This window comes from Nomascus leucogenys, chromosome 1a (genome assembly GCF_006542625.1).
Source record: "Nomascus leucogenys isolate Asia chromosome 1a, Asia_NLE_v1, whole genome shotgun sequence".
In the NCBI taxonomy this organism is placed as follows: domain Eukaryota; kingdom Metazoa; phylum Chordata; class Mammalia; order Primates; family Hylobatidae; genus Nomascus; species Nomascus leucogenys.
The window spans coordinates 42,829,282-42,854,132 of NC_044381.1; the positions used below are offsets into that span (position 1 = coordinate 42,829,282).

The 24,851-nt window shown below is 43.9% G+C and overlaps 1 protein-coding gene across 1 annotated transcript; it reads left to right on the forward strand.

Moving 5' to 3' along the window:
* The first annotated feature begins 935 nt into the window (after window positions 1-935).
* Window positions 936-16,013, forward strand: NFIL3 (nuclear factor, interleukin 3 regulated). Its single transcript, XM_030805951.1, has 2 exons — window positions 936-1,164; window positions 14,154-16,013. The coding sequence occupies exon 2, from the start codon at window positions 14,326-14,328 to the stop codon at window positions 15,712-15,714; it is 1,389 nt and encodes a 462-aa protein (XP_030661811.1). The 5' UTR covers window positions 936-1,164; window positions 14,154-14,325; the 3' UTR covers window positions 15,715-16,013.
* The last annotated feature ends 8,838 nt before the right edge of the window (window positions 16,014-24,851 follow it).

Consider the following 24,851-nt stretch of genomic DNA (forward strand, 5'->3'; position numbering starts at 1 on the left):
CCAAGCCCCCAGCACCAAACGACAGTGGGCGTCCCAGCGGGGCGCACCCCAGCGCGGACCTTCACATCCTGCCAGGAACGCCGCACCCGCCTGGCGGGGGTGGGTAGATGGACCTCAGCGAGCCTTGTTTCCCAGTCGTGTTACGCAACAACTTTGCAGCCGTCATCTTCGCCCTAATTGTGCAGGGGGCGGTGTTTGTGCGTGGAGCTTTCCCTCCCGGCTCCGGGCCGTCGCGGCTCTCGGGAGAGGCGCCGGGGCATTTTAATCGCTGCCTCCGCCGCGCAGCCCTGCGCAGCTGCCCGGCCGCGCCAACCCCTTCCCCGCCGCAGCGCGCCCCGAGTGTTGGCAGCTTGCCAGCCACCACCCCCCGCCTTCCCTCCTGCCCACCCCAAGGTAGAGGGCTCCTCTCGGGAGTGTGCGGGGAAGGGGAGGCCGAGGTCCCTGCCACGCCCGGGTAGCCGCAACCCGCAGTGCTCAGTCGGCAACAGGTAGCCCGGCAGGCTGCGGCTCTCAGGAAGACAAAAAGCGCCTCTGCGAGCGAGTGAGGGTCGCGGGGTGCGCAAAGCCACCGCGGCGACCGGGAGGGTGAAGGGAGCCAAGAGCGGACGGGGCGGTGGGACAGGGGGCTCCCGGGCTCCCCTGCAGGCTCGCTCCGATCGTGTCGGCCGCGCGGGCCGTTGCGCAACACTCATTGCGCCGGGAATGGGGCGCCAGCCCTCGCGGGCGCTCGGACAGCGGTGGCCCTGGCCGGGGAGGGACGCGAGCTGGTAGTGGCGCCGCCGCGGAGGGGGGAGCTGAGGGCGGGGAGGCGGGGCGGGGCCGCGGAGAGCCCGCCCCGATCCGCCCCTGCCGGCCGCGGCCATTGGCGGCGGGCCGGGGGCGGGTGCGGGCGCGGCGATTGGGGCCGCGGCCGCCAGTCACGCGGGGCTGGCGGGCGGCGACGTAGCGCGGCGCTCGGAACTGACCTACTAACACACATCTCTCGGCGCGGCCACGGCGCCCGCGGACCCGGCGCGCCCGCCCGCCTTCCCGCGCCGCGCCCTCGCCGCCGCCCGCCTCCCGCCGCGGCCCTGGAGGCCTGGCCCGGCCCGAGCCCCGAGCGCCACCGGCCCGACTCCCGGCCGCCCCTTTCTTTCTCCTCGCCGGCCCGAGAGCAGGAACACGGTAAGCGCTCCGCCCACCGCCGGCCGGGGGCCCGGCGACCGCTCCCCGGGCGCGCTGCGGGCGGGCAAGCGCGGGGTGCGGGCCGCGCTGTGTGCGGGGTCAGGCTGTAAGCTGGGCTCCCCAGCGGCGGCGAGTGCGCGCGGGGCATTCATTACATAAACTTTTGCTGCCTTGTCAGGATGGGACTCGCCACCTTAAGGTGGCTGCTTTGATTGCAGCGCCTTCGCGCCGGCACGTAGTCCTGGCTGGTTTGCGCTCTCCCCCCGCTGTTGTTGCATAATGTCTCCTGATTTCAGGAAAATTGATGTTTTGGTAAAGAAGAGCGCCAGGCAGGCTGAGCCCTCTCCGAGCGGGAAGATGCTCTTTCCTCTCTAGTGTCTTTCTTTCTCCTTCCTTCTCTGGGGCTGGCGGCGTAGGGGGGAGAGGAATGGGGGTTTGAGGAATGGGGAATAGTCTTAATTTGCTTGGTGAGAAAAAGGGTTGGTAGCGTGAACGGTGACGGCATTCGGAGAATGCCTGCGCGGCATTTGTTTGTGTCAGGGGCTGTGTCTGCACAGACGTTTTCCACCCTGTTTGTCGTCAGCGTGTTTTACAAGCCCTCGGGAAGGTTGTGGGATTTGTCCTTTCATACATTGCATAATCTGCCCACGGTGAAATGTTGGCAAGAATTGCGGGCTGATGTGGGAATATGCGCGTATGTGTGCAATGATTTGGTAATTGAGGCGCAGCGTTGGATATTAGATCGTTATTTACGTCTGCATCACGTCCCAAATAAACAGGTTTTAAAACGATACTACAAAACCTAAAAGCAAGAATTGCTCGGATTGAATTCTGATCTTGGGTACTACTGGGGTTCGCCCTTTCAATGTTCTCAGCTGTTATTTTTAAATCTGGGACGAACCATTGTGACGTTTACCTCCCCACCTTCCTAATTTTAATGCATTGCATTCGATCAGCTCTTTTTCTCACCTTATTGTCATCGCTTTTTCAGACACGACAAGACAAATCACATAATAGTTTCCTGGAAATGTTGCATTATGTAACTGCCGAATTTGCTGGCAGTGAGCATAGAGAGAGGGAGCTAATTACGTGATTTTATAATCTTGCTACAAAGAAAGTAGGACAGTCTCAGCCTTTAAGAATGTCACTATAACAGTTTTTTTTTTCCTTAAGGATATTTTAAACAGTAAAGTAGACAACCGGGTAAGCATGGAGTTTGCTCATGCTGCCGAATGTGTGTCTTTTGCCCTAAATGAAACGCGCGTTCTTCTAAATTTAGCCCTATCACATTTTAACAATTGTGGCCTCGCAGTGCTATTTCTGGTGTTTTCTCTAGGGCTGTGTGCAAATACAAGTTCAAGGCCATTTGCTGTAGTTTTAACTCCACGCCTTCGGAGACCTTTGATAAGATTGTATTTTTAGGAAGGCATTTCGCAGCGCCCGGTGATTTGCTGGATGCTGGCTCCCATTTATGTTTTTAAAGGACACTTTAGGAAACTGCTGTTCTCTGAGAACAGCAGGGAATGGCCAAGTGTCATCTTCTGTTCTTGGCTTTTGTAAATAATAACAGTAAGTGAGGTCAGAAGTATTTATTTACCCCCAGACCAGATATGACCTATGGGAAGCAGATATAGGTTAATAGATTGTATTTTTGTCTGGATACCCTAGTTTTACTCGTGAAGATGTATGAATATGTAATTTACCCAAATATTAAATTTCTTCCTGGATTGTTACATAGTGATTATGTGTGAATATATGTATATGATGGGATGTATATAACGTAACATTTAAATTAAGTGCAGGGTTTTTTTTGTTGTTTTTTGTTGTTTTTTTTTTTTTGGTGGGAGGTGGTGGGTGGACGTCTCTGGAACAGAGTATATTACCCCAAATAATTGCAGTCGCTTCCCAAGAAGCTAGTTGCTCTAGGCTCTAGGCCCCCAGCTTCAGACCCCGACCTACTTTGCGAGCTCGGGTGGGAGTCCCGGGCCTGTAGGGGCCGCGTGGCGCCACCTTCCGATCGCGATCTCCAATGCCGCGTCCGTGCGGACCCCAGTGCGCCGCTCCCTCCTGCGGGCCGGTAGGGTCTGCGAGAATCCGGGGCTGGGGGCGGGTCTGGTAGTGGCGGGCGGGGACCTCGGGTCGGGACCGAGAAGCGCCTCCGGGCGGCAGTTATACTGGGACTGCTCGGTGGCCTGCGCTCCTCCCTGCCCCCTCCCCACATTCCTTTGTTCTGGCGCGGGGGGTCCTCGCGGCGCCGAGGCCCCGCTGCGCCGCCCACCCGGAGGGAGGAGGGTCTCTGGGAGGCGCCGCGTGGGGGCGCGGCCCGTGGAGAACGGGCGCTAGGGACCGGCCGGGGCCGGCGTACGGGTGCGCTCTGGGTTTGCCCAGGCCGCGGGAGCTGGGGAGCCAGGGAGCCAGGGACCCCGGCGCCCGCACAGGGCAGACAGGGGCAGCGCGGGCGACCCGGAGCGCCTGCGTCTCCGCCGCCCTCCTTCCAACAGGGCAAATCCAGGGGCCTGACTCCGCGCCTGTTCTGCGGTGAGGTTCAGAAACCTGCAGACACCTTTGTTCCAAGAGTCTTCATTGTATTTCTGAGCCAAGCGCGTCTCCATTCTTGAAGTGAAAAAGACCTTAAGAAAAACCTCCAAACGTCCACCGGCCACAGAAATTGGGGGTGGGGGCGCTCCAGTATTGACAGTGATTAAAAGGAAGGCCTCAGCTTGACTTTGGCCAGTTGAGTTGAGCCGATTTTTTTTAACCTTTAATTTATGTGGTCAAAGGCTAGAGGAGAGAGAACACTGATCTCCAGAGTTCAAAATAAAATCTAAACGCCCACATAGACGCTGCTGTCCTACTGTAAAACTACAGTACTTTCATCCTGGCATAAAGACTTCCAAGATTGTACCCATGCAGTAATTCACAGTGAATTCATGGAGACATCACAGATGTTCTCCTGAAGCATATCAACGCAATCTGCTCTTTGTTGAAAACTGACCGAAAACTTGCTTTCTTTGGCATCATATCCTACACCCCTATCCCTAATCAGTTTCCTTCTTGTTACAGGCAGTAGTTAGAGAACAGGTTTCGGTGAGGTACAGATCCTAAGAGCGCAGGCCCTGGGCTCACAAGAACCCTGGGTCCCAGGCCCCAGCTTGTTATCTTCCTCCACTGTCCTGATTTCCATCACTCTCCAGGGTAAACTGAGGGAATAAAACCTGTTGACCTAGTTGGTTGTGAGAAGTTCAATAAATGTTTCCTGTATTATTGACCAGGAACCAGAATCGTTGTGTGTATGTGTGTGTATTTACCTTCATTTTTCTCTTTGTAAATCTCTTCGCAGTAATAGTAAGGATTCGTGTTGGAATTAAGTCTGTAAGATCTTTCTTGAGATACTTTTTTTATTCTAACTATATATATTTTTTAATTTGCCATTGTGTTCAATGTTAATTTCAGTTTGAGGGGAATTCCTGACAGGATTGCAGAACCTCAAACTTTCCAAGTCATTGGGTTAATGTTTTGGGGAGCTGCTTGAAGGAATAGAGAGATGAGTCGATTATAGTAGCAGGAATGAAGTGACAAGTGCCATATTAATAGCTCAGCTTTTTCCAATTCCCTTACACATTCTGACTCATTTTCTGTAGCCTCATTTTCTCTATCTAAAACTTTGTGGTCTGAGATCAGCAGTGGATGGTGAGACCCCACAGATCAGTTCTCTTGTAGGGGGTATATGTAGCCTGAAAACTAAGGCCAGTCCTGTGAAACTGTTGATATTTGACCCTTTTGACCAAATTTTCATTTGGTTTACCCTTACACTTGCGACATAGGTCAGGGCTTCAGTAAGAGTCATGAGCAGCAAAATCAGCCTGGAACTGATAGGCATCGTTGCCTTTTGATACTGATCATTCTTCAGAAAAGAGATAAAGAGTTAGTATTTCCTAAACACATACTCTGCATATGCCAGGCAGTGTTGAGGGGCTCTGTTATTATCCACATTTCATAGATGAGGAAATGGAAACTCAGAGAAATGAATTTGCAGCCCAGGTCGCAGAGCCTGAAAACCAGATGGGGAAATTTGCACCTCAACAAAGTGTATTCTCACACTCACTGTAGTTTTTGAAACAATTTCCTTTTCTGGGTTAAAGACTTATTTTTGTGCAGTGCAGTTATAACATCACTGTGATGCAACAGCCTGAAAATTAAAACCCTTTGTGAGAGGCCTTTCGGACGTTGAGCAACGTGCCTGACTCACCAGCTGAGTGGATTTTTCTAGTTGACCTTGCCTTGGTGATTAGAGTCAATTTCAAGATGTAAATGCGATTGCAGCATGGAATGGAAAAGGTGCAGTCATATTGCCTGGGCTTTATTTTTACCCAGGTTAAACTCATATACTTCATGATTTCCATTGTAATCCAGATGCCGTTGATGCTGTTAAAGTTGTTTATTTTTAATTTGTATTGAGGAATGAGAGCACACTTGGGATTCAATTCAAAATAAAACAGAAACAATGTAATTGAAATTTCCTTTAATATTCATTTCTTGTTTTTGTAAGGTATGCCTGTATTTCACAGGGTTTAACACATTGTTTGATATCCTGTTATTTTTCTAAATTATATTTGAGTTGATTTCTCTCCAGGTTGGACTTGTATGAGAATGTCGAAAGACGTTGACCTTTGATCACAGACATTACATAAGAATTTTTCAGTTTCAAAATGAATTTTTATTACTACTACCCCAGTTATCTTTCACATTTCTTTGTAAGTGACTTTACTGTAGTTAAAAAAAAAAAAACACCCAAAACTGTTTCTCATATGGCTTTAATAAGAGAGCATAAGCTTGCTTTTATGATAAGAAAGTTTACTAGAGATTTGCTAGATGCCATTTGTTAATAATCTGTGCTTTGAGGACTCAGTTTCATAGGACTCAGAATGATGTTTATAAGCCTTTTAGTTATCAGAACATGATGTCTTTTATTAATTAGCTTTTTAGGGGTCTTAAACAGTAATTAACTGGCCTTCAAATAAACACTACAAATAAGCATTTAAAAATCCACTCTATTCATAAGGTAGAAAATGACATTTATAATCATCCACTGACTAGAAAAGTGGAAAAAGAAATTAAAAAGCCAAGTGAAGCAAGTTGGGATGATTCTACATGATCATTAGAAACTTTCAAAAATTTTCTCGGCCTGACTGCCCCCGGAGCCCACCATTTTTGCCATCATTACACCATGTTGCATGTATTACTTATTCATTGGAGAATTTTCTACAACTGGGTTACTTTGTGATTGTTGGTGTCCTTTTAAGATTTCAGATAGGCCGGGCGCGGTGGCTCACGCTTGTAATCCCAGCACTTTGGGAGGCCGAGGCGGGCGGATCACGAGGTCAGGAGATCGAGACCACGGTGAAACCCCGTCTCTACTAAAACTACAAAAAATTAGCCGGGCGTGGTGGCGGGCGCCTGTAGTCCCAGCTACTCGGAGAGGCTGAGGCAGGAGAATGGCGTGAACCCGGGAGGCGGAGAGCTTGCAGTGAGCCGAGATCGCGCCACTGCACTCCAGCCTGGGTGAAAGAGCGAGACTCCATCTCAAAAAAAAAAAAAAAAAAAAAAAAAAAAGATTTCAGATTAGTTGCTACACTGATCAGTTATCTTTTCAGAAGTTTCAAGATATTAATAGTCCCCACTTTTAAGTTTCTATAGATTTTTAAAAAATTGTTACTGTTCTGTTTTTCCCCCACGTTACTACCCATCTTTAGTGAGAGCTGTTCTTATTTCTCAAGCTGTGCAGTTAATTGTTTGGTCGTGCTAGCATGTATGTACTTACTCTGTGCAGGCTTCAGAATAATTTAATTGTGTATTAAGTTTCAAACACTGACGACCTCTTAAAGAAGAATGTTAAGTTATACTATTTCATATTTCAATTATTTAAATTACATCAGTGATGTAATAAAATGCAATGTTGTCATCGTATTTATTAAATTTAAATTTAATTTTCAGCTAGTCCTTTGTTGAACTTGAAATATTTTCATTTATCATAAACTGGATCAGGCTTTGACACATTTATTTACAGAGGCACCCAAATAGAAAAAGTAGGTCAATTTGTTGCTATGATAGAATAGATTCTGGCAGTGTGCGAGAGTGTGAGAGTGTGTGTGTGTGTGTGTGTGTGTGTGTGTGTGTCTTGCCTGTCTTGATCAAATACACATTTCTAACTTTGGGGTAAGCTGCTGCTTGGGGACAGAATGGCCCTTAGAGAGGTTTAACATAGTTTTCTCAGTTTAAAAATCCTTCTCTTTTTCAATGGGATTAGAAAATTCTCTTGCAACTTCAGTGTTTTCTGACTGAGTTTTTTCACTCCCCATTTCCTCTGGGTTGTACATGTGTAGTGAATTCTTTTCTTATTTCATCTCTGCTTTTAAATACTAGATTGTTTTCTCATCCATGAAAAGAAGTAAAGCATTTCATTGACGCAGATACTGTGAATTTTACCCACAGGAAAAAAATGTAGGGTTAACATATTGCTAGTATTCATACTTTAAAAGTATAAAGAGACGTGAATTGATTAATTGATTTGATTTTTTCATGAAAATGACATTTATCTAAAAAATAAGCATCTGCTGTCTTACTGGAGAGATGGCTTACAGTTTAACATAACTTAGGTTTACCTTGAAGACATTTTTTTTTCCTTTACTGTTATCTATATAACAGGGAGAAAACAACACATTCAGAGAGTAGAGGGAAAATAAGATAATTCTATACTGTTTCTAAATCATTGGGTGTATCAAATAGTATTTCATCTTCTATTGACAGAATTTTAAAAACAAAATATATATTGCAATTTGCAATAAAACCCTTTAGAGATAATTAATAACAAAATGTTCTCAGAGTAGATTTTAATGTTTAGACTATTAGTAGGATTTCAGATGATTGAAACAAAGCATGTTTATTCTTTCCTTTTGTGGAGCTTGGATTGTTAAACATTAGTTCTGTGAGAGACCAGGGAAGATAAAGGTCTATCATAAACATAAGTAATGAGATAACGCCTCAAGGATAAATTTGGTCTAGAATTATTGTTATGAGGTTATATTCTTTTATAGAATTTTCTAAATCAAATCTTGTACTTAATTAAAAACAATGGGGTAATCTGACTTAAACTTTAAAAATCCAGGCTTATGAAATATAATTCTTGCTATGTAATTCTTGCTTAGAGAAGTAGTGTGATGGACTATACAAAAGCATTAATTAGTGATGGCACCTTCAGAGTATGTATGGAAAAATATGTCAACTGGTATGTAATAATACCTGCTCTTAAATTTCTCTTTTTTATTTGTGTTTTCAAGGAGAGTCATGTCATCTAATGTGTGTAATGAAGTTAATCGTGCTGAATACACTAACATCATAGAATTGGCATGTAGTGTCAATTATTCACCAAAAAAGAAACTTAAGCAATGACTAATATACCACAACATTAGATGTTGATTTGAAAAGATGATGCATAGATGAAGTAATTGTTAAATTAATCATAAGGGAAAATATTGAGGCTTGAAATAAATTTGTTAGGTTAGCATAAATCCTGAGGCTTTTTGAAGGCATCGTAAACTACTTTTGCATTTGCTTTAAGTTTATCGTTGAGGGGCATAAGGAGAGCTCAGAGCCCATCTGTGCCCAACCGCTGTGTGGTCTTGGGAAGGTCAGCCTGTCTTCTAGCTGATTAATCTGCAAAATGAGAGGGTCAGAGGGTCAGAGAGACACTGTGCCCCGCCTCATGTTGAAAACAGATTACACTCTTGGATTTGTTAAAAAAAAAAGATCATAGGTGACAATGTCCACAGCTATCATATTTCTTTTTCTCTATTTAACATAATTAGAATGGCCAGGAGGTTAAAATTTTAGTAAAGATATGAAAATTAATAAAATGTTTTCTCAATTCATAAATAGTGCCAGATCTGAAACATCTAAGGAGGATGGAGAAAAGTTCTAGATAGTATCTTTGCTGGCTAAAGAAGTTAAGACAGCATCTAAGAGAAGTTAAGGGGCCAGGCGTGACAGCTCACGCCTGTAATCCCAGCACTTTGGGAGGCCGTGGCAGGCGGATCACCTGAGGTCGGGAGTTCAAGACCAGCCTGACCAACATGGAGAAACCCCGTCTCTACTAAAAATACAAAATTAGCTGGGCATGGTGGCGCATGCCTGTAATCCCAGCTACTCGGGAGGCTGAGGCAAGATAATTGCTTGAACCCAAGAGGTGGAGGTTGCGGTAAGCCAAGATCGTGCCATTGCACTCCAGCCTGGGCAACAAGAGCAAAACTCCATCTCAAAAAGAAAACAAAAAAAAAAAAGAAGAAGTTAAGCTAGCATAGTGCGTTACTGCGCCCAAAGCAACTTAGTAAAGGGATATATATTACTCAGAAATGAAAGTGACACAAAAGAGAACTGTGTGTAAATGAGACTGCATTGCACAGATGCAGAACCACCTGTAAAAGTGTAGGAGAGAGTAAAGGAACTGGGCCGGAATGTACACTCTGCCATTTAACTAGCTGTGTGACACTGGGCAAGTCACTTGACTTCTCTGAGCCTTAGTTTTCTTATCTGAAAATAGTCAACAAAAGTGAATGAAAGAAAGCAGGTCAGGCTCCCAGTGCCCATTCTGTGGTAAGTGTTCAATAAATGGCACCTATTATGATTGTTTTTGTTATTATCTCCATGACAAGAAGAAAGCCTGCACCCCAGGCCCATGTCTCTGCAACTCTGCACTCACACCTGGTTCCCCTCTGCTCACCTGTTTGTCTCCCACCCACCCACGACTGAGTGCCTGGTCTCGGGAGTTTGGTTTTTCTCTCCCTCTTTATGTGCCCCCAGTCTCCCCTTGTGCCCAGTACACAGTAGGTGCTCCATATGTGTTGAATAAACCAATTAATGAATAAGAGAATCTCTCTGTTAATAAGTAAAATATCTTCTTTACAATTCACATAACATTAAAAAGAAAGCATCAAAAAAGTTTTCTGGTTACAAAACTCTCTTATATAAGGTATATGGGTGACTGGCGATGAAATGTTGAGCACCTAGTGTCTTCAGGTTTTTGCTAGAAGACAAGTATAATTTCCACCCTGAAGTAATTCGCAGTGTAGTTGGGCACAAAAGACAAACATGTGGAAACACACACAGTGTATATGATTGTGCCTCTCTCCGTATCATCCCACAATGCTGATAAACTCTTTTCAACACTGCAAGATTATTTGATACATAATATTACAGAAAATATCCTAAGATAGTATGGTGATTTGCCATTGAGTTGTAGAGATCATGAATGTAATACATACAGATGAGAGGAGAATCACAGGTTTATAGTGACATATCATAAAATTCAAATAGGAAGAAGATGATTAAAAACAAATGAGGTGGCCTGGTGAGGTGGCTCATGCCTGTAATCCCAGCACTTTGGGAGGCCAAGGTAGGCAGATCACGTGAGGTCGGGAGTTCAAGACCAGCCTGACCAACATGGAGAAACCCCATCTCTACTAAAAATACAAAAGTAGCTGGGCGTGGTGGCACATGCCTGTAATCCCAGCTACTCGGGAGGCTGAGGCAGGAGAATTGCTTGGACCCTGTAGGCGGACTTTGCGGTGAGCCAAGATCATACCATTGCACTCCAGCCTGCGCAACAAGAGTGAAACTCCGTCTCAAAAAAAAAAAAAAAAAAAATGAAGTTTTCTGTAAGTTAATGTACCAACAAAGTTGTAGAGATGATAAAGTAGTCATATTTAGACACCTAGAAGACATGAGTTAAAGAAATTTTAAGACAAATGGGCTATTTTAGTTAAATAGAAATAGGATTGTGAAGGCTCCTTCCCAATTGGGCCCCAACCTTGAAAAGGTCCTAGAAGTTTAGGAAGAGTAACTAAGGCAGACAGAATGGCGGGGCATTTCAGAAGCATTACTGTAAATCTAGTAAGTGAGGCAAAATAAAGGAATCTGATTTTTTTTTTTTTTTTTAAGAAGGAACAAATAAGATAACGCATGGAAGAGAAAGATTCTCAGGTGGAGAAAATAACCAGAATTAATAGTCTGCAAGGGATCATATGATGTTTAAAAACCAAAAGTGGAAAAAAGTAGTGGCCAAGAGTATAGTGGAGATTTGAAAGGTGCCTTGGGAAAGGTCAGTGCAACTATCTTCTTTAACTGGGATATCTTCCTCTTTACTTCTCCACTCATTTTACTTTAGCAGGAGGACTTTGCTGAATGGCAGAGTGCAGACTTCAACAGAGGAAAGAATCCATTCAATATGTAAAGGAAACTGGGTTTTCATGTTAGAGGACAAAACCTAAATGCAAATTAGAGGAAATAGTATTGTTGGCCGGGCGTGGTGGCTCATGCCTGTAATCCCAGCACTTTGGGAGTCCGAGGCAGGCAAATCACCTGAGGTCAGGAGTTCAAGACCAGCCTGGCCAACATGGTAAAACCCCCTCTGTACTAAAAATACAAAAAAATTAGCTGGGCGTGGTGGCGCGCAACTGTAACCCCAGCTACTCAGGAGGCTGAGGCAGAAGAGTCGCTTGAGCCCAGGAAGCAGAGGCTGCAGTGCACCAAGATTGTGCCACTGCACTCTAGCCTGGGCAGCAGAGCGAGACTCTGTATCAAAAAAAATAAAAAAGGAAATAATATTGTTTAAATGATAAATAGGAAGATTCCTTCTCTGCAACATCACTGCTGATTGTGACACACTCCTCGCCTTCATTTCCCATTAAAGTTTCATTATCAAAAAATAAACAGAAACTTGGTATTAATAATCACAAATTTCTCTGAGTTATGACTAGCTGTTCCCTTAACTATCTTGGCTCAGCTTAATGGGCAAAAACCTGGCATGAAACATTATTCTTTACAATCCTGAAATTATTACATAATTCCTTTCATTCCTTCTGGAAAAGACAAAAGAAGCTGGCAGGCTTTTCCAATTGATAAAAGTAAACTTCATTTTATTAGTCATTGTGAAACTAGGCGTAAGAAAGAGATAGTGACATCATGTAAGAACATTACATCTTTTTTTTTTTTTTTTTTTTTTGAGACGAAGTCTCGCTCTTGGCCCCCAGGCTGGAGTGCAATGGCGTGATCTTGGCTCACTGCAACCTCCGCCTCCTGGGTTCCTGGGTTCAAGTGATTCTCCTGCCTCAGCCTCCCGAGTAGCTGGGATTACAGGCGCCTGTCACCACGCCCGAATAATTTTTGTATTTTTAGTAGAGACGGGGTTTCACCATGTTAGCCAGGCTGGTCTCGAACTCCTGATCTCAGGTGATCTGCCCACCTCGGCCTCCCAAAGTGCTGGGATTACAGGCATGAGCCACCACACCTGGCTCATTACATCTTTTTAGTGTGGTAGGATAAAGTGCCACTGTGTGCAGATTGTGCTGATGGAACTGTTGTTGTACCACGTCTATTTTATGAAAAATATTACTGACTGAACATTAGGCAGAGAATCAGTGTCTAGAAACACAGTTAAATTCAAAAGCCCCCATGCAATGATTGCTAGTGGAACATAACATGGATTTTATTATCTCAAGCTAAGGCAACTGTCAGGCCAAATTTGTACTGTAAGTATTTCATCAGTGGAAGAGGAAACTAATGAATGATTCTGTTTTTGAGTTCTTATATTTTACTTGAAACTAATTCATATAAATGAAAGAAATTTTTTTCTGTAACTATATTCTCTTGGTTTAAAATAATTTTGTTTCAAGAATGCACTATACTTTTAAAAACCCCCTTTGAATAGTAAGTTTTTTTTTGTTTTGTGTTGGTTTTTTTTTTTGACAGAGTCTTGCTCTGTCACCAGGCTGGAGTGCAGTGGCACGATCTCAGCTCACTGCAATCTCCGCCTCCCAGGTTCAAGCGATTCTCCTGCCTCAGCCTCCCAAGTAGCTGGGATTACAGGCGCACGCCACCACACCCAGCTAATTTTTGTATTTTTTAGTAGAGATGGGGTTTCACCATGTTAGCCAGGATGGTCTCAATCTCCTGACCTAGTGATCTGCCCGCTTCAGCCTACCAAAGTGCTGGGATTACAAGCGTGAGCCACCGTGCCCTGCCTAGTAACTGTTTTTTAGTTCAAAGCTATGTAACTGAAATCTGAAATCTATTTTGACAGAATTTTCAAGATCACAAAAAGTATTTTGGATACTTCAATCTTGAATGTTTGATAGAACAAATTCAAAGGAATCAGAAAAAAAAATTTCTAATCTTTTAAACTCAGATGCTTGTAAAGAGATGGCTTGATGGAGAAGAATCCTTTTCATTTAGTTGCAGTGAGTCACCTGGTGGAATTTGCTGGGATATAAGCCTACCAGGCAGTCAGGGATGTGATAAGCAGGTTTATGTCCACGTTAAGGTGTAGATTAAAACCAACAGCTCTGTTGTTAATGTGGCTTTTACCTTAGTTTTTGTAGAAGAAGTTTGTCTCCATTTATATGTTATTCCATATAGGAGTGCAGAACTTTTTTTTTTACTCACGTTAAAGTTTACTTGGTAAAGTCCCTTTTAAGAGGTGAGCATATTTGCTTGGCAGTGATGTAAATATTAGGTAACATTATTTAGAAGCACCACGGTATGCATGTACTGTTTAGAAACTTACCAACCAGAGGCTATCTGTCATTTCCTTCCTGTAATTGCCCACACCCAACTATTTCTCCATTTCGCCTCATTAAATACAGCCTTCCCCTATTTCTCCCTGGGCAGAGGTTATTTTATTTTTCCCTTACTTTCCTGGACCACATATTCTCTTACTGATAGTTCTCATTAGGGATTTGTCCTTTACAGCTTTATAGTTTAGGTATTTGGGAACTTATTTCCTTTTTAAAAATGCTAACTCATTGAAAGAAAGAACTGTGGCCGTGCCTCATCTGCGCTTGTATGCCCTAAATGCTTAGCATATTTCCTTGTACATAATTTGTAATAAACATTTATCCAATGAATAACTGGGTTTTTTTTTTATTCATGTATTGCAGATAACGAAGGAGGCCCAACTTCATTCAATAAGGAGCCTGACGGTTTTATCCCAGACAGTAGAACAAAAGGAAGAATATTGATGGATTTTAAACCAGAATTTTTAAAGAGCTTGAGAATACGGGGAAATTAATTTGTTCTCCTACACACATAGGTAGAGTAAGGTTGTTTCTGATGCAGCTGAGAAAAATGCAGACCGTCAAAAAGGAGCAGGCATCTCTTGATGCCAGTAGCAATGTGGACAAGATGATGGTCCTTAATTCTGCTTTAACGGAAGTGTCTGAAGACTCCGCAACAGGTGAGGAGCTGCTTCTCAGTGAAGGAAGTGTGGGGAAGAACAAATCTTCTGCGTGTCGGAGGAAACGGGAATTCATTCCTGATGAAAAGAAAGATGCTATGTATTGGGAAAAAAGGCGGAAAAATAATGAAGCTGCCAAAAGATCTCGTGAGAAGCGTCGACTGAATGACCTGGTTTTAGAGAACAAACTAATTGCACTGGGAGAAGAAAACGCCACTTTAAAAGCTGAGCTGCTTTCACTAAAATTAAAGTTTGGTTTAATTAGCTCCACAGCATATGCTCAAGAGATTCAGAAACTCAGTAATTCTACAGCTGTGTACTTTCAAGATTACCAGACTTCCAAATCCAATGTGAGTTCATTTGTGGACGAGCACGAACCCTCGATGGTGTCAAGTAGTTGTATTTCTGTCATTAAACACTCTCCACAAAGCTCACTGTCCGATGCTTCAGAAGTGTCCTCGGTAGAACACACGCAGGAGAGCTCTGTGCAGGGAAGCTGCAGAAGTCCTGAAAACAAGTTCCAGATTATCAAGCAAGAGCCGATGGAATTAGAGAGCTACACAAGGGAGCCAAGAGATGACCGAGGCTCTTACACAGCGTCCATCTATCAAAACTATATGGGGAATTCTTTTTCTGGGTACTCACACTCTCCCCCACTACTGCAAGTCAACCGATCCTCCAGCAACTCTCCGAGAACGTCGGAAACTGATGATGGTGTGGTAGGAAAGTCATCTGATGGAGAAGACGAGCAACAGGTCCCCAAGGGCCCCATCCACTCTCCAGTTGAACTCAAGCATGTGCATGCAACTGTGGTTAAAGTTCCAGAAGTGAATTCCTCTGCCTTGCCACACAAGCTCCGGATCAAAGCCAAAGCCATGCAGATCAAAGTAGAAGCCTTTGATAATGAATTTGAGGCCACGCAAAAACTTTCCTCACCTATTGACATGACATCTAAAAGACATTTCGAACTCGAAAAGCATAGTGCCCCAAGTATGGTACATTCTTCTCTTACTCCTTTCTCAGTGCAAGTGACTAACATTCAAGATTGGTCTCTCAAATCAGAGCACTGGCATCAAAAAGAACTGAGTGGCAAAACTCAGAATAGTTTCAAAACTGGAGTTGTTGAAATGAAAGACAGTGGCTACAAAGTTTCTGACCCAGAGAACTTGTATTTGAAGCAGGGGATAGCAAACTTATCTACAGAGGTTGTCTCACTCAAGAGACTTATAGCCACACAACCAATCTCTGCTTCAGACTCTGGGTAAATTACTACTGAGTAAGAGCTGGGCATTTAGAAAGATGTCATTTGCAATAGAGCAGTCCGTTTTGTATTATGCTGAATTTTCACTGGACCTGTGATGTCATTTCACTGTGATGTGCACATGTTGTCTGTTTGGTGTCTTTGTGCACAGATTATGATGAAGATTAGATTGTGTTATCACTCTGCCTGTGTATAGTCAGATAGTCCATGCAAAGGCTGTATATATTGAACATTATTTTTGTTGTTCTATTATAAAGTGTGTAAGTTACCAGTTTCAATAAAGGATTGGTGACAAACACAGAACTCCTGCTCCATTGCATTTGATTTGATGGAAAAGAAAAATCAATTTAAGTTATAAAAATAAATATTAAGATATTTTACATTTTATAGGGAGGAGTTTTCTCCCCTGAATAAGAGAAAACTGAAGTGCTAAGTTCAGCAAATAGTTTGTTTTTCCAGGCTATCAGTTGGAAAACCTTCTAAAGAGAAAGAAAAATAACAGTGAATTTTCGTGCATTTGACACTAATTCACTAAATTACTTTATATTATATATTTTTCTGTAAGATTATGTTTTCTCTACAATTTTCTTAAGTATAAAAATCCAAGTTGTTTGGTAACAGCCTCTTCTTAGTTATCTACCCTTTAAGTATGACACATGGATGTGGATAGTTGAGTCACTGACGCATTTTATTAAAGTCTGTTTTAAAAGAGCAGATAAAGACTGAGGATGAGGCATTTTTATGTTATTACAAGTCTTAACAGTTCTAGAGTATAACAATCTAGGGAACTAAGCTAAACACTAGTTTCTAAAATTTCAAAGAACACGTCAATTACCACATGCCAAAATATACAATCTGAGTATATATAATGACATTTTAGAAGATTTATTAATGATGAATAGGAAGAATGGCTCTATATCTTCAGATGTTAGCTTAAAAATTATAGAAATCCCCAAAAAAAACCTTCCTAAGTAAATTGAGGATAAGACCATTATTGGTTATTTGTCCAAGACACTCAGTTGCCATAATTATAGAAGTAAGCGTGGTCAAACGTGGACCAAGTGCTTCAGTTGCAATGCGTGACTGGCATCTGCCTCTGCATCTGGGGTGGGGTTGGGGGAAAGTTGTGGGGGTTGGTAGGTGGGCTGGGCGTTAGTCAGGCACAGCTTTCTCCAGAGATAACTGCTCACTGAAGCCCTCTCCAGAATCATCTCTTTCCACACTGACCTCTTTTCTATTCTAGAAGTGGGTAAAAGAATTGAGCAGTCCTGGAACTGGTGCAGAGTGACAGTGACTCAGCCCTCACTTCTCACCTGCATCTCATGTTGGCAGGGAGGCAAAATGCAGGCAGGAAGAGCCCAAGGGTAGCATCCCGTTTTAGGAGCCTGCAGTCTGTGACTGTCCGCTTTGAGCACAAGCCTGATTTTTGATATGCTAAGTTTCCTGCACTTTCATATTTTTAAAAAGGATGGTGCCTTGTATTAAAGGCACTGCCAGTAACACAGACACACAGGCCATCCACTTTGTCCTTTCTGCCACAGGGGTCACTTTTCTCTCTGCAATCTCCTGGCTCTTAGGGAAATGTGCTGCCTGGCTCTGCTCTTGGCCTTCTCTCTCCAGTATTTTACTAGCGGCTGGGTGAAGCCCAAAGGCAGACTCTTCTCATTTGTGAAAGTTATAAAGCAGGGAAGGAGAGCTAAAATACCCGATGGGAGTCAGGATGCAAAAGCCTTTGACGGCCTAGATGGGTGGGATTAATCTAACAACACGAAATATAATAGGGATACAATGTAAAGCCAGGTTCTTACATTAAAAACAAAACAAAAAAGCAACTATCCAAATTCACAATTGGAAGAAAAATCATAAAATAACTACATTTTTTTTTTTCTGAGATGGAGTCTCACTCTGTCGCCCAGGCTGGAGTGCAGTGGCTCCATCTCTGCTCACTGCAAGCTCCACCTCCCGGGTTCATACCATTCTCCTGCCTCAGCCTCCCGAGTAGCTGTGACTACAGGTGCCCGCCACCATGCCCAGCTAATTTTTTGTATTTTTAGTAGAGACGGGGTTTCACCGTGTTGGCCAGGATGGTCTCGATCTCCTGACGTCGTGATCTGCCTGCCTCGGCCTCCCAAAGTGCTGGGATTACAGGCGTGATCCACCACGCCCGGCCTAAAATAACTACATTTTTAAAAATGAGTTTTAGTTCCCTCAAGCTTACTAAGAGTCAACAACAGTGGAATGTTGGGTTGTGTCAATGCAAATAGCATTCCAAGCACGGGTGGCTGTCCTCCGTACCTGGGGTGCACGCTTGATAAGAGGTGCAACAGCAGACATTCCAAAGGAGATGGGAGAGTTTGTAGCCATGAAGTAAGACAAAGTACTAAGAAAACTATTGGTAAATTGTCCAAAAAGGGATGAACCTTACACTCTGGGCTACTGAAAGGGAGAATAAGTAGATAATAGCAAGAAAGGTAAATCTCGAGTAGTGTTTTTTTTTTAGGAAGAACTTTGATCTCTCAAAGCAGTGAAGAAGCAAACAGCACCTTCCCCAGTAATCTGTGAATATTAGCGCTCATGGTGTGTAGCACACTCAGATATCACCATTTGAACTCTTTCCTTAGCCTTCTTTTGCCTTTTCATTTCAAGGATCTAAGTTATAACTGGGATCATTTTTAAATGTGACCCTTCGTGGCCAGGGGTGGTGGCTCACGCCTATAATTCCAGCACTTTGGGAGGCCTAGGTGGGAGAATTGCTTGAGTCCAGGAGTTTGAGCCAAGAATGGGCAACATAGTGTGATCCTGTCACCACCCCCACCCCCAAAACCTCCCCAAAATTAGCTGGGCATGGTGGCACATGCCTGTAGTCCTAACTCTGTAGGAGGCTGAGGAGGGAGGATCGCTGTAGCCCAGGAGTTCCAGGCTGTAGTGAGCTGCAATGGCACAACTGCACCCCAGACTGGGCAACAGAGCAAGACCTTACTTATCCCCCCCCCCACCAAAAAATGTAACTCCTTGGGAATAAAAGGAATATCATAAACAAGCAATTCCAATCCCACTAAAGACCAAAGAAACGTAAAGTAAAATTACACCGTGACACTTTGGTTTCATGATGTCAACCAACCAAACACCACCGCCTCTCCTTCCCACTCACAGAGCCCCCAAGAATGAGAGAAAATGTGTTTAAAACCAAATAAATGTATAACTATATTCAAAAATAAGAAACACAAACCTCAGAGCTCCAGAAGGTTTAAGAATTCCCAGCAAGGTGGCTATCCGGCAGGTCTAGATAGTGAGAGGAAGCTGCGGTCAGTCACAATCCGAGAAAGCTCCCACTGGGTTCCGCTCCAGTGACTGAACAGGAGAGCCCTGTGGGGAACCTGAGTCATCCTCAGGGGCACTGGCTGGGCGAGGACACAGCAGCCACAGCTACCAGCCAGGCCAATCGCAGTGGGGAGCAGCGCAGGGCAGAGTCGGCAGCCGGGGGCGGGCTTGGTGGGAGTGGCCTGCGCCCTGGTAGCCCACAGCGCCCGTGTGCAGTGCACGCATGCGCATGCGCATGCGCCCCGCAGGAACGCTGCATAGCCGCATAGCCATTTTGTGTCCATTGTTTGGCCTTTTTTGATTTTCGGATTTTTATTGTTGTGCCCATTTTTATAAAGAAGAATACTGAGACTCTGAGAGGTTGACTTGTCGAAACTCTCCCAGCTGGCCATCAAAAGCAGCGGTCAGGTCAGGCACTTTGTTCTTCCCCCGATATACCCGGGAAATGAGACTAAGGCATCAATCCAACCTGCGTGAGAAAAGGAAGGAGTCCAAGGGAGTATCCAAAGTAACTTTGCTCTGTCAATCAGTAAAACTGCTGTCTAAGCATCTACTTGTATAGATATATAATAACTGTGTAATAACATTATTCTTTTTTATCCTCAACCAGCAAACATTCCCAAATTAAAACAGCCCCCATCAGCGTAGGTCTTCCATTTCTCATGGATATGCACACGTGTTTCCTCTCCTGAAGTCAGATTCCTCACAAATGGGCACCTTTTTGACACACAGCCGTTGTCAATTAAAACCTTAAAAGAAATCATGTTACATTTTTAAAAAAACTAGTAGCTGTTAAGCTCATTTTTTGAAAACTGCGAATTCTCAGAAATGAAAATTATTGGCAGCACCCACCTGGTTTTTTTTGTTTTGTGTTCTGTGGGGCAGAGATGGGGAGTTGTTGAAGTGTAGTATTAATTACCACTGGGATGTCTTGTGCTGGGCCACCAGCTACTTGCACCAGAAAAATTTAAATAAGAAAAACTTGTGGCTGGTTGTGGTGGCTCACACCTGTAATCCCAGCACTTTGGGATGACAAGGTGGGCGGATCACCTCAGGTCAAGGGTTCGAGACCAGCCTGGCCAACATGGTGACACCCTGTCTCTACTAAAAATACAAAAATTAGCCAGGTGTGGTGGCGGGCACCCGTATTCCCAGCTACTCAGGAGGCTGAGACAGGAGAATCACTTGAACCCAGAAGACAGAGGTTGCAGTGAGCTGAGATTGTGCCACTGCACGCCAGCCTGGCTGACAAGAGCGAGACTCCATCTCAAAAAAAAAAAAAAAAAAAGAAAAAAATCTTGCCAAGGATGTGAAATTGTGGCATACTCAAAATACCAGTGAGGATACAGAAGTAAGAGAACATGCAGAATTATGAACCATATAGTCTTCCCAGAAAAAGGTACACAAGGATATCTTCTGGAAAGGTAATACAAAATACAACTGGTTTAAAGAGTCAGCCGCGCACGGTGGCTCACACCTGTAATCCCAGCAATTTGGGAGGCCGAGGTGGGCAGATCACCTGAGGTCAGGAATTCAAGACCAGCCTGGCCAACATGGTGAAAGCCTGTCTGTACTAAAAATATAAAAATTAGCCGGGTGTGGTGCGCGCGTCTATAATCCCAGCTTCTTGGGAGGCTGAGGCAGGAGAATTGCTTGAACCTGGGAGGCGGAGGTTGCAGTGAACTGAGATCGTGCCACTGAACTCTAGCCTGAGCGACAGGGCAAGACTCCATCTCGAGGGAAAAAAAAGAGAGAGAGAGAGTTTGGCAGTAATTCCCAGAGGTTGCTTATTTTGATTCTAGTGGACGTAAGGAAAAAATTAATTCAAGAACTAGTGAAAATAAGACCCGGGGTAGTATGAGCACCGGAGAACAGACGACACTTAATGATGAAGAGGCGCTACTTAGAAAGTTGGGAGAGAGAAGCTGTCACTGCTAAGTCATGCTGGAGACCGGCAAAGAGTGGTTACTGTCTGCTGAGTATCGATAAGGCTACAGACAGGCAAACAGAAGTACTTGTGTAGAGCCTTCTAAAGTAAACTATTTCAGCTAAGTAGCCCAGACAGGTGTGACGGCTATTTTTTTTTTTTTTTTTTTTTATACTTTAGGGTTTTAGGGTACATGTGCACAATGTGCAGGTTTGTTACATATGTATCCATGTGCCATGTTGATTTCCTGCACCCATTAACTCGGCTATTTTTTGTACCTCACTTTTGTCAATCTGATCCACTTGAGAAGGAAAAGGTTACTTTGGGGAAAAAACCTTAAAAAAGTCCAAAGTTCTGGAGGTCAAGAAACTTTTGAAAGAGCACATGGAAGAAATCATGGTAGGAAAGGAGGGAGAAAAAGGAAGTTGTTCAAGAATAACATAGCAATCTAACAAAAGGGAGATGAAGAACAGGAAGGAACCGCAAAATTAATAACCCCTGAAGTAAACATATTTCAGTATAACAGGGTTAAAAAAGAAAGTTGTTCTAACAGCTATGTCAGATTTCTAGTGAGAGAGGGAACTTTCTTTCTGAGAAAAGAACTTTGATATGATACTGGGATCCCAGCAGAAACGCTAAAAACAGTGATGTTTATAGATGCCTGGCACAAACATAGGTAAGTTGCTTTGCAGAGAAAGTGAGTCAGATGATGGTGGTGATTTGTGCTTTTTCAGGGCAGCGGGGAGGATTACTTTTGAAAGGAAGAAGATGGAGGAGAAAAGAGAAGGGAGGGGACCCTGCCTGGCTAAAGAGCCAATGCAGACTCCCTGTGGGTGGGCAGCCACAGGACCCAGAAGGCCACTGTCTGATTTGAAATAGTTTCCATTGCTGAATGGAAACAGGCCAAAATATTTCCTCCTTAGATTTTCAGTAGGTCCTACTAGACTCAGAAATGATTATCGTGAGTGAGTTTTTGTTTGCTGGACTTTATATCTGAGTGAGCATTCTGCAGAGCAGCTTGTCTGAAAGCAGGAGTCCAAGGCCATGCCCAGAAGGCTGACCTGAGGAACCTGCAGAATCTGGAGGGAGACTTGGACTTTGATGACCCATGCAACTAAGACGCGGAGGTCATCTTGTCTAGATCTCAGGGGTTAGGGAGCACCCCTACCTGCTAATTTTCAATGACCATGAATCGCCTAATGGATACCCAGTTCTGTGCAACGTGCTGTAAAGGAAACATAACAAAAAGAGACTATCTCCTTGTGAAGAGTTTTAAATCTACTTGTAAAGGAAAGACCAAAATGCTAAAAGTAGTAAGAGCCAATAGAGTACATTATCAAGAGGTAGAATATGTAGAAAGAAATCTATCTGGCTGGGTGCAGTGGCTCACGCCTGTAATTCTAGCACTTTGGGAGGCCGAGGTGGGCAGATCACAAGGTCAGGAGTTCAAGACCAGCCTGGCCAAGATGGTGAAACCCTGTCTCTACTAAAAGTACAAAAATTAGCTGGGCATGGTGGCGCATGCCTGTGATCCCAGCTACTCGGGAGGCTGGGGCAGAGAATTACTTGAACCCAAGAGGCAGAGGTTGCAGTGAGCTGAGATTGTGCCACTCCATTCCAGCCAGGGCGACAGAGCGAGACTCCATCTCAAAAAAAAAAAAAAAAAAAAAAAAAAAAAAGAAAAGAAATATATCTACCAAAGAAACTCAGGAAACAGAACTGGGAAGAAACTGAAGGACATTTTGGCAATTAGAGAACCTGGATTAGTCAGGTGTGGTAGTCACACCTGTAATCCCATCACTTTGGGAGGCCAGGCAGGAGGATCGCTTGAGCTCAGGAGTTCGAGACCAGCCTGGGCAACATGGGGAAACCCTGTCTCTACAAAAAATTTAAAAATTAGCCGAGTGTGGTGGTGTGCGCCTGTAGTCCCAGCTGGTCAAGAAGCTGAAGTAGGACAATCACTTGAACCCAGGAGGTCAAGGCTGCAGTGAGCCGTGATTGCACCACTGCACTCCAGCCTGGGCGACAGAGCAAGACCCTGTCTCAGGAAAAAAAAAGACAAAAAAAGAAAGAACCTAGATGAGAAGGAAAATTTAGAACTTGGATGAGCAGGGAAGATGTGTTGGGCCTGAATTCTACTATTGGGGGCAGGGGGCGGTAAAGTGATGAAGTACTCTGCATCATTGCAGAAGGGAATTTATTCAGAGGATTAGTAACAGAATTCAAAGATAAACATAGAACCAGTTGCCAAAGGACCTTGAATTCCAGGCTTAAGAAAATGCCTTTGATGTTTTCCAGTTTCATCCATGTCCCTACAAAGGACATCATTCTCAGTAAACTATCGCAAGGACAAAAAACCAAACACTGCATATTCTCACTCATAGGTGGGAATTGAACAATGAGAACTCATGGACACAGGAAGGGGAACATCATGCTACGGGGACTGTTGTGGGGTTGGGGGAGGGGGGAGGGACAGCATTAGGAGATATACCTAATGCTAAATGATGAGTTAATGGGTGCAGGAAATCAACATGGCACATGGATACATATGTAACAAACCTGCACATTGTGCACATGTACCCTAAAACCTAAAGTATAATAAAAAAAATAATAAAATAAAAAAAAAAAAAGAAAATGCCTTTGATTCACTTAGGAATGGCTGGAGGAAATGTAACCTTGTAAATGCTGCTGAAAGACTTATCAGGGGTGTCAGCTCAAGGTGAATCCAGGTGGGAGAGTCAGGAGAGCAAGTGAGCAGGGGTCAAGAAAAAGATCTGGAGAAGCCAAAGAGCTCTTCCTTCCCTGGGTACATTAGTGTGTTCTGAACACTTCAACAACAGTGAAACCCCAGCAGAGCCAAGGTCACTGAAGATGGTGGATTGTAATGAACCTGTTCTTCATTTTCTGCAAAGTATGATAAGTATCATGATGTTATTTTTTGCTTCTTCAATTTGTAGTTGCCTTTGTATTGTATGCCCCAAGTGGCACCTAATATCATACCAACATCCATACAGAACAAAATTGGGATAATTACTGAAATAATTCAAGGGAAAGTATTCTCAATTTTTTGATATTGTAAATGAGTGTGTTTCTAGAAAAATCAAGATAATTGTCTATATTTTCCACTTCACTTGCTGTGAACATGCAAATTAGGCCTAAAGCTTGCAAAACACATTTAAAAACTCATTTTCTCCAGGTAGAAAGAAGCATCTTAGCACCTCCTCAGAGTCATGGAAAAAGGCAGAAATGAGGGAAGTGTCACTCTTAGCATTCATTAAGTTTGAGAGTAAATTAGCCTCAGGCCAGAAAGTTCTAGGATAGAGCAAAGTGTACTATAGGCCAAGCATGGTGGCTCACGCCTGAAATTCCAGCACTTTGGGAGGCCGAGCCAGCCGAATCACCTGAGGTCACAAGTTCAAGACCAGCCTGGACAACATGATGAAATCCTGTCTCTATTAAAAATACAAAGAATACAGGTGTGGTGGTGCACACCTGTAGTCCCAGCTACTCAAAAGGCTGAGGCAAGAGAATCACTTGAACCTGGGAGGTGGAGGTTGCAGTGAGCCGAGATCATGCCACTACACTCCAGCCTGGGCAACAGAGCGAGACCCTTGTCTCAAAAAAAAGAAAAAAGAAAGAAAGAAAAGTATGCTGTAATAACTGGTGAAAGCACCAAGGTGGGGTGGCTCTTGCCTGTAATCCCAGCACTTTGAAAGGACAAGGAAGGAGAATCCCTTGAGGCAGGAGTTTAAGACCAGCCTGGGTAACACAGCAAGACCCCATCTCTAAAACAAATTTTTAAAAATTAGTTGAGGTGGTGGTGGGCACCTGCAGTCCCAGCTACTTGGGAGGGTGAGGTGGAAAGATTGCTTGAGCCCAGGAGTTTGAGACTG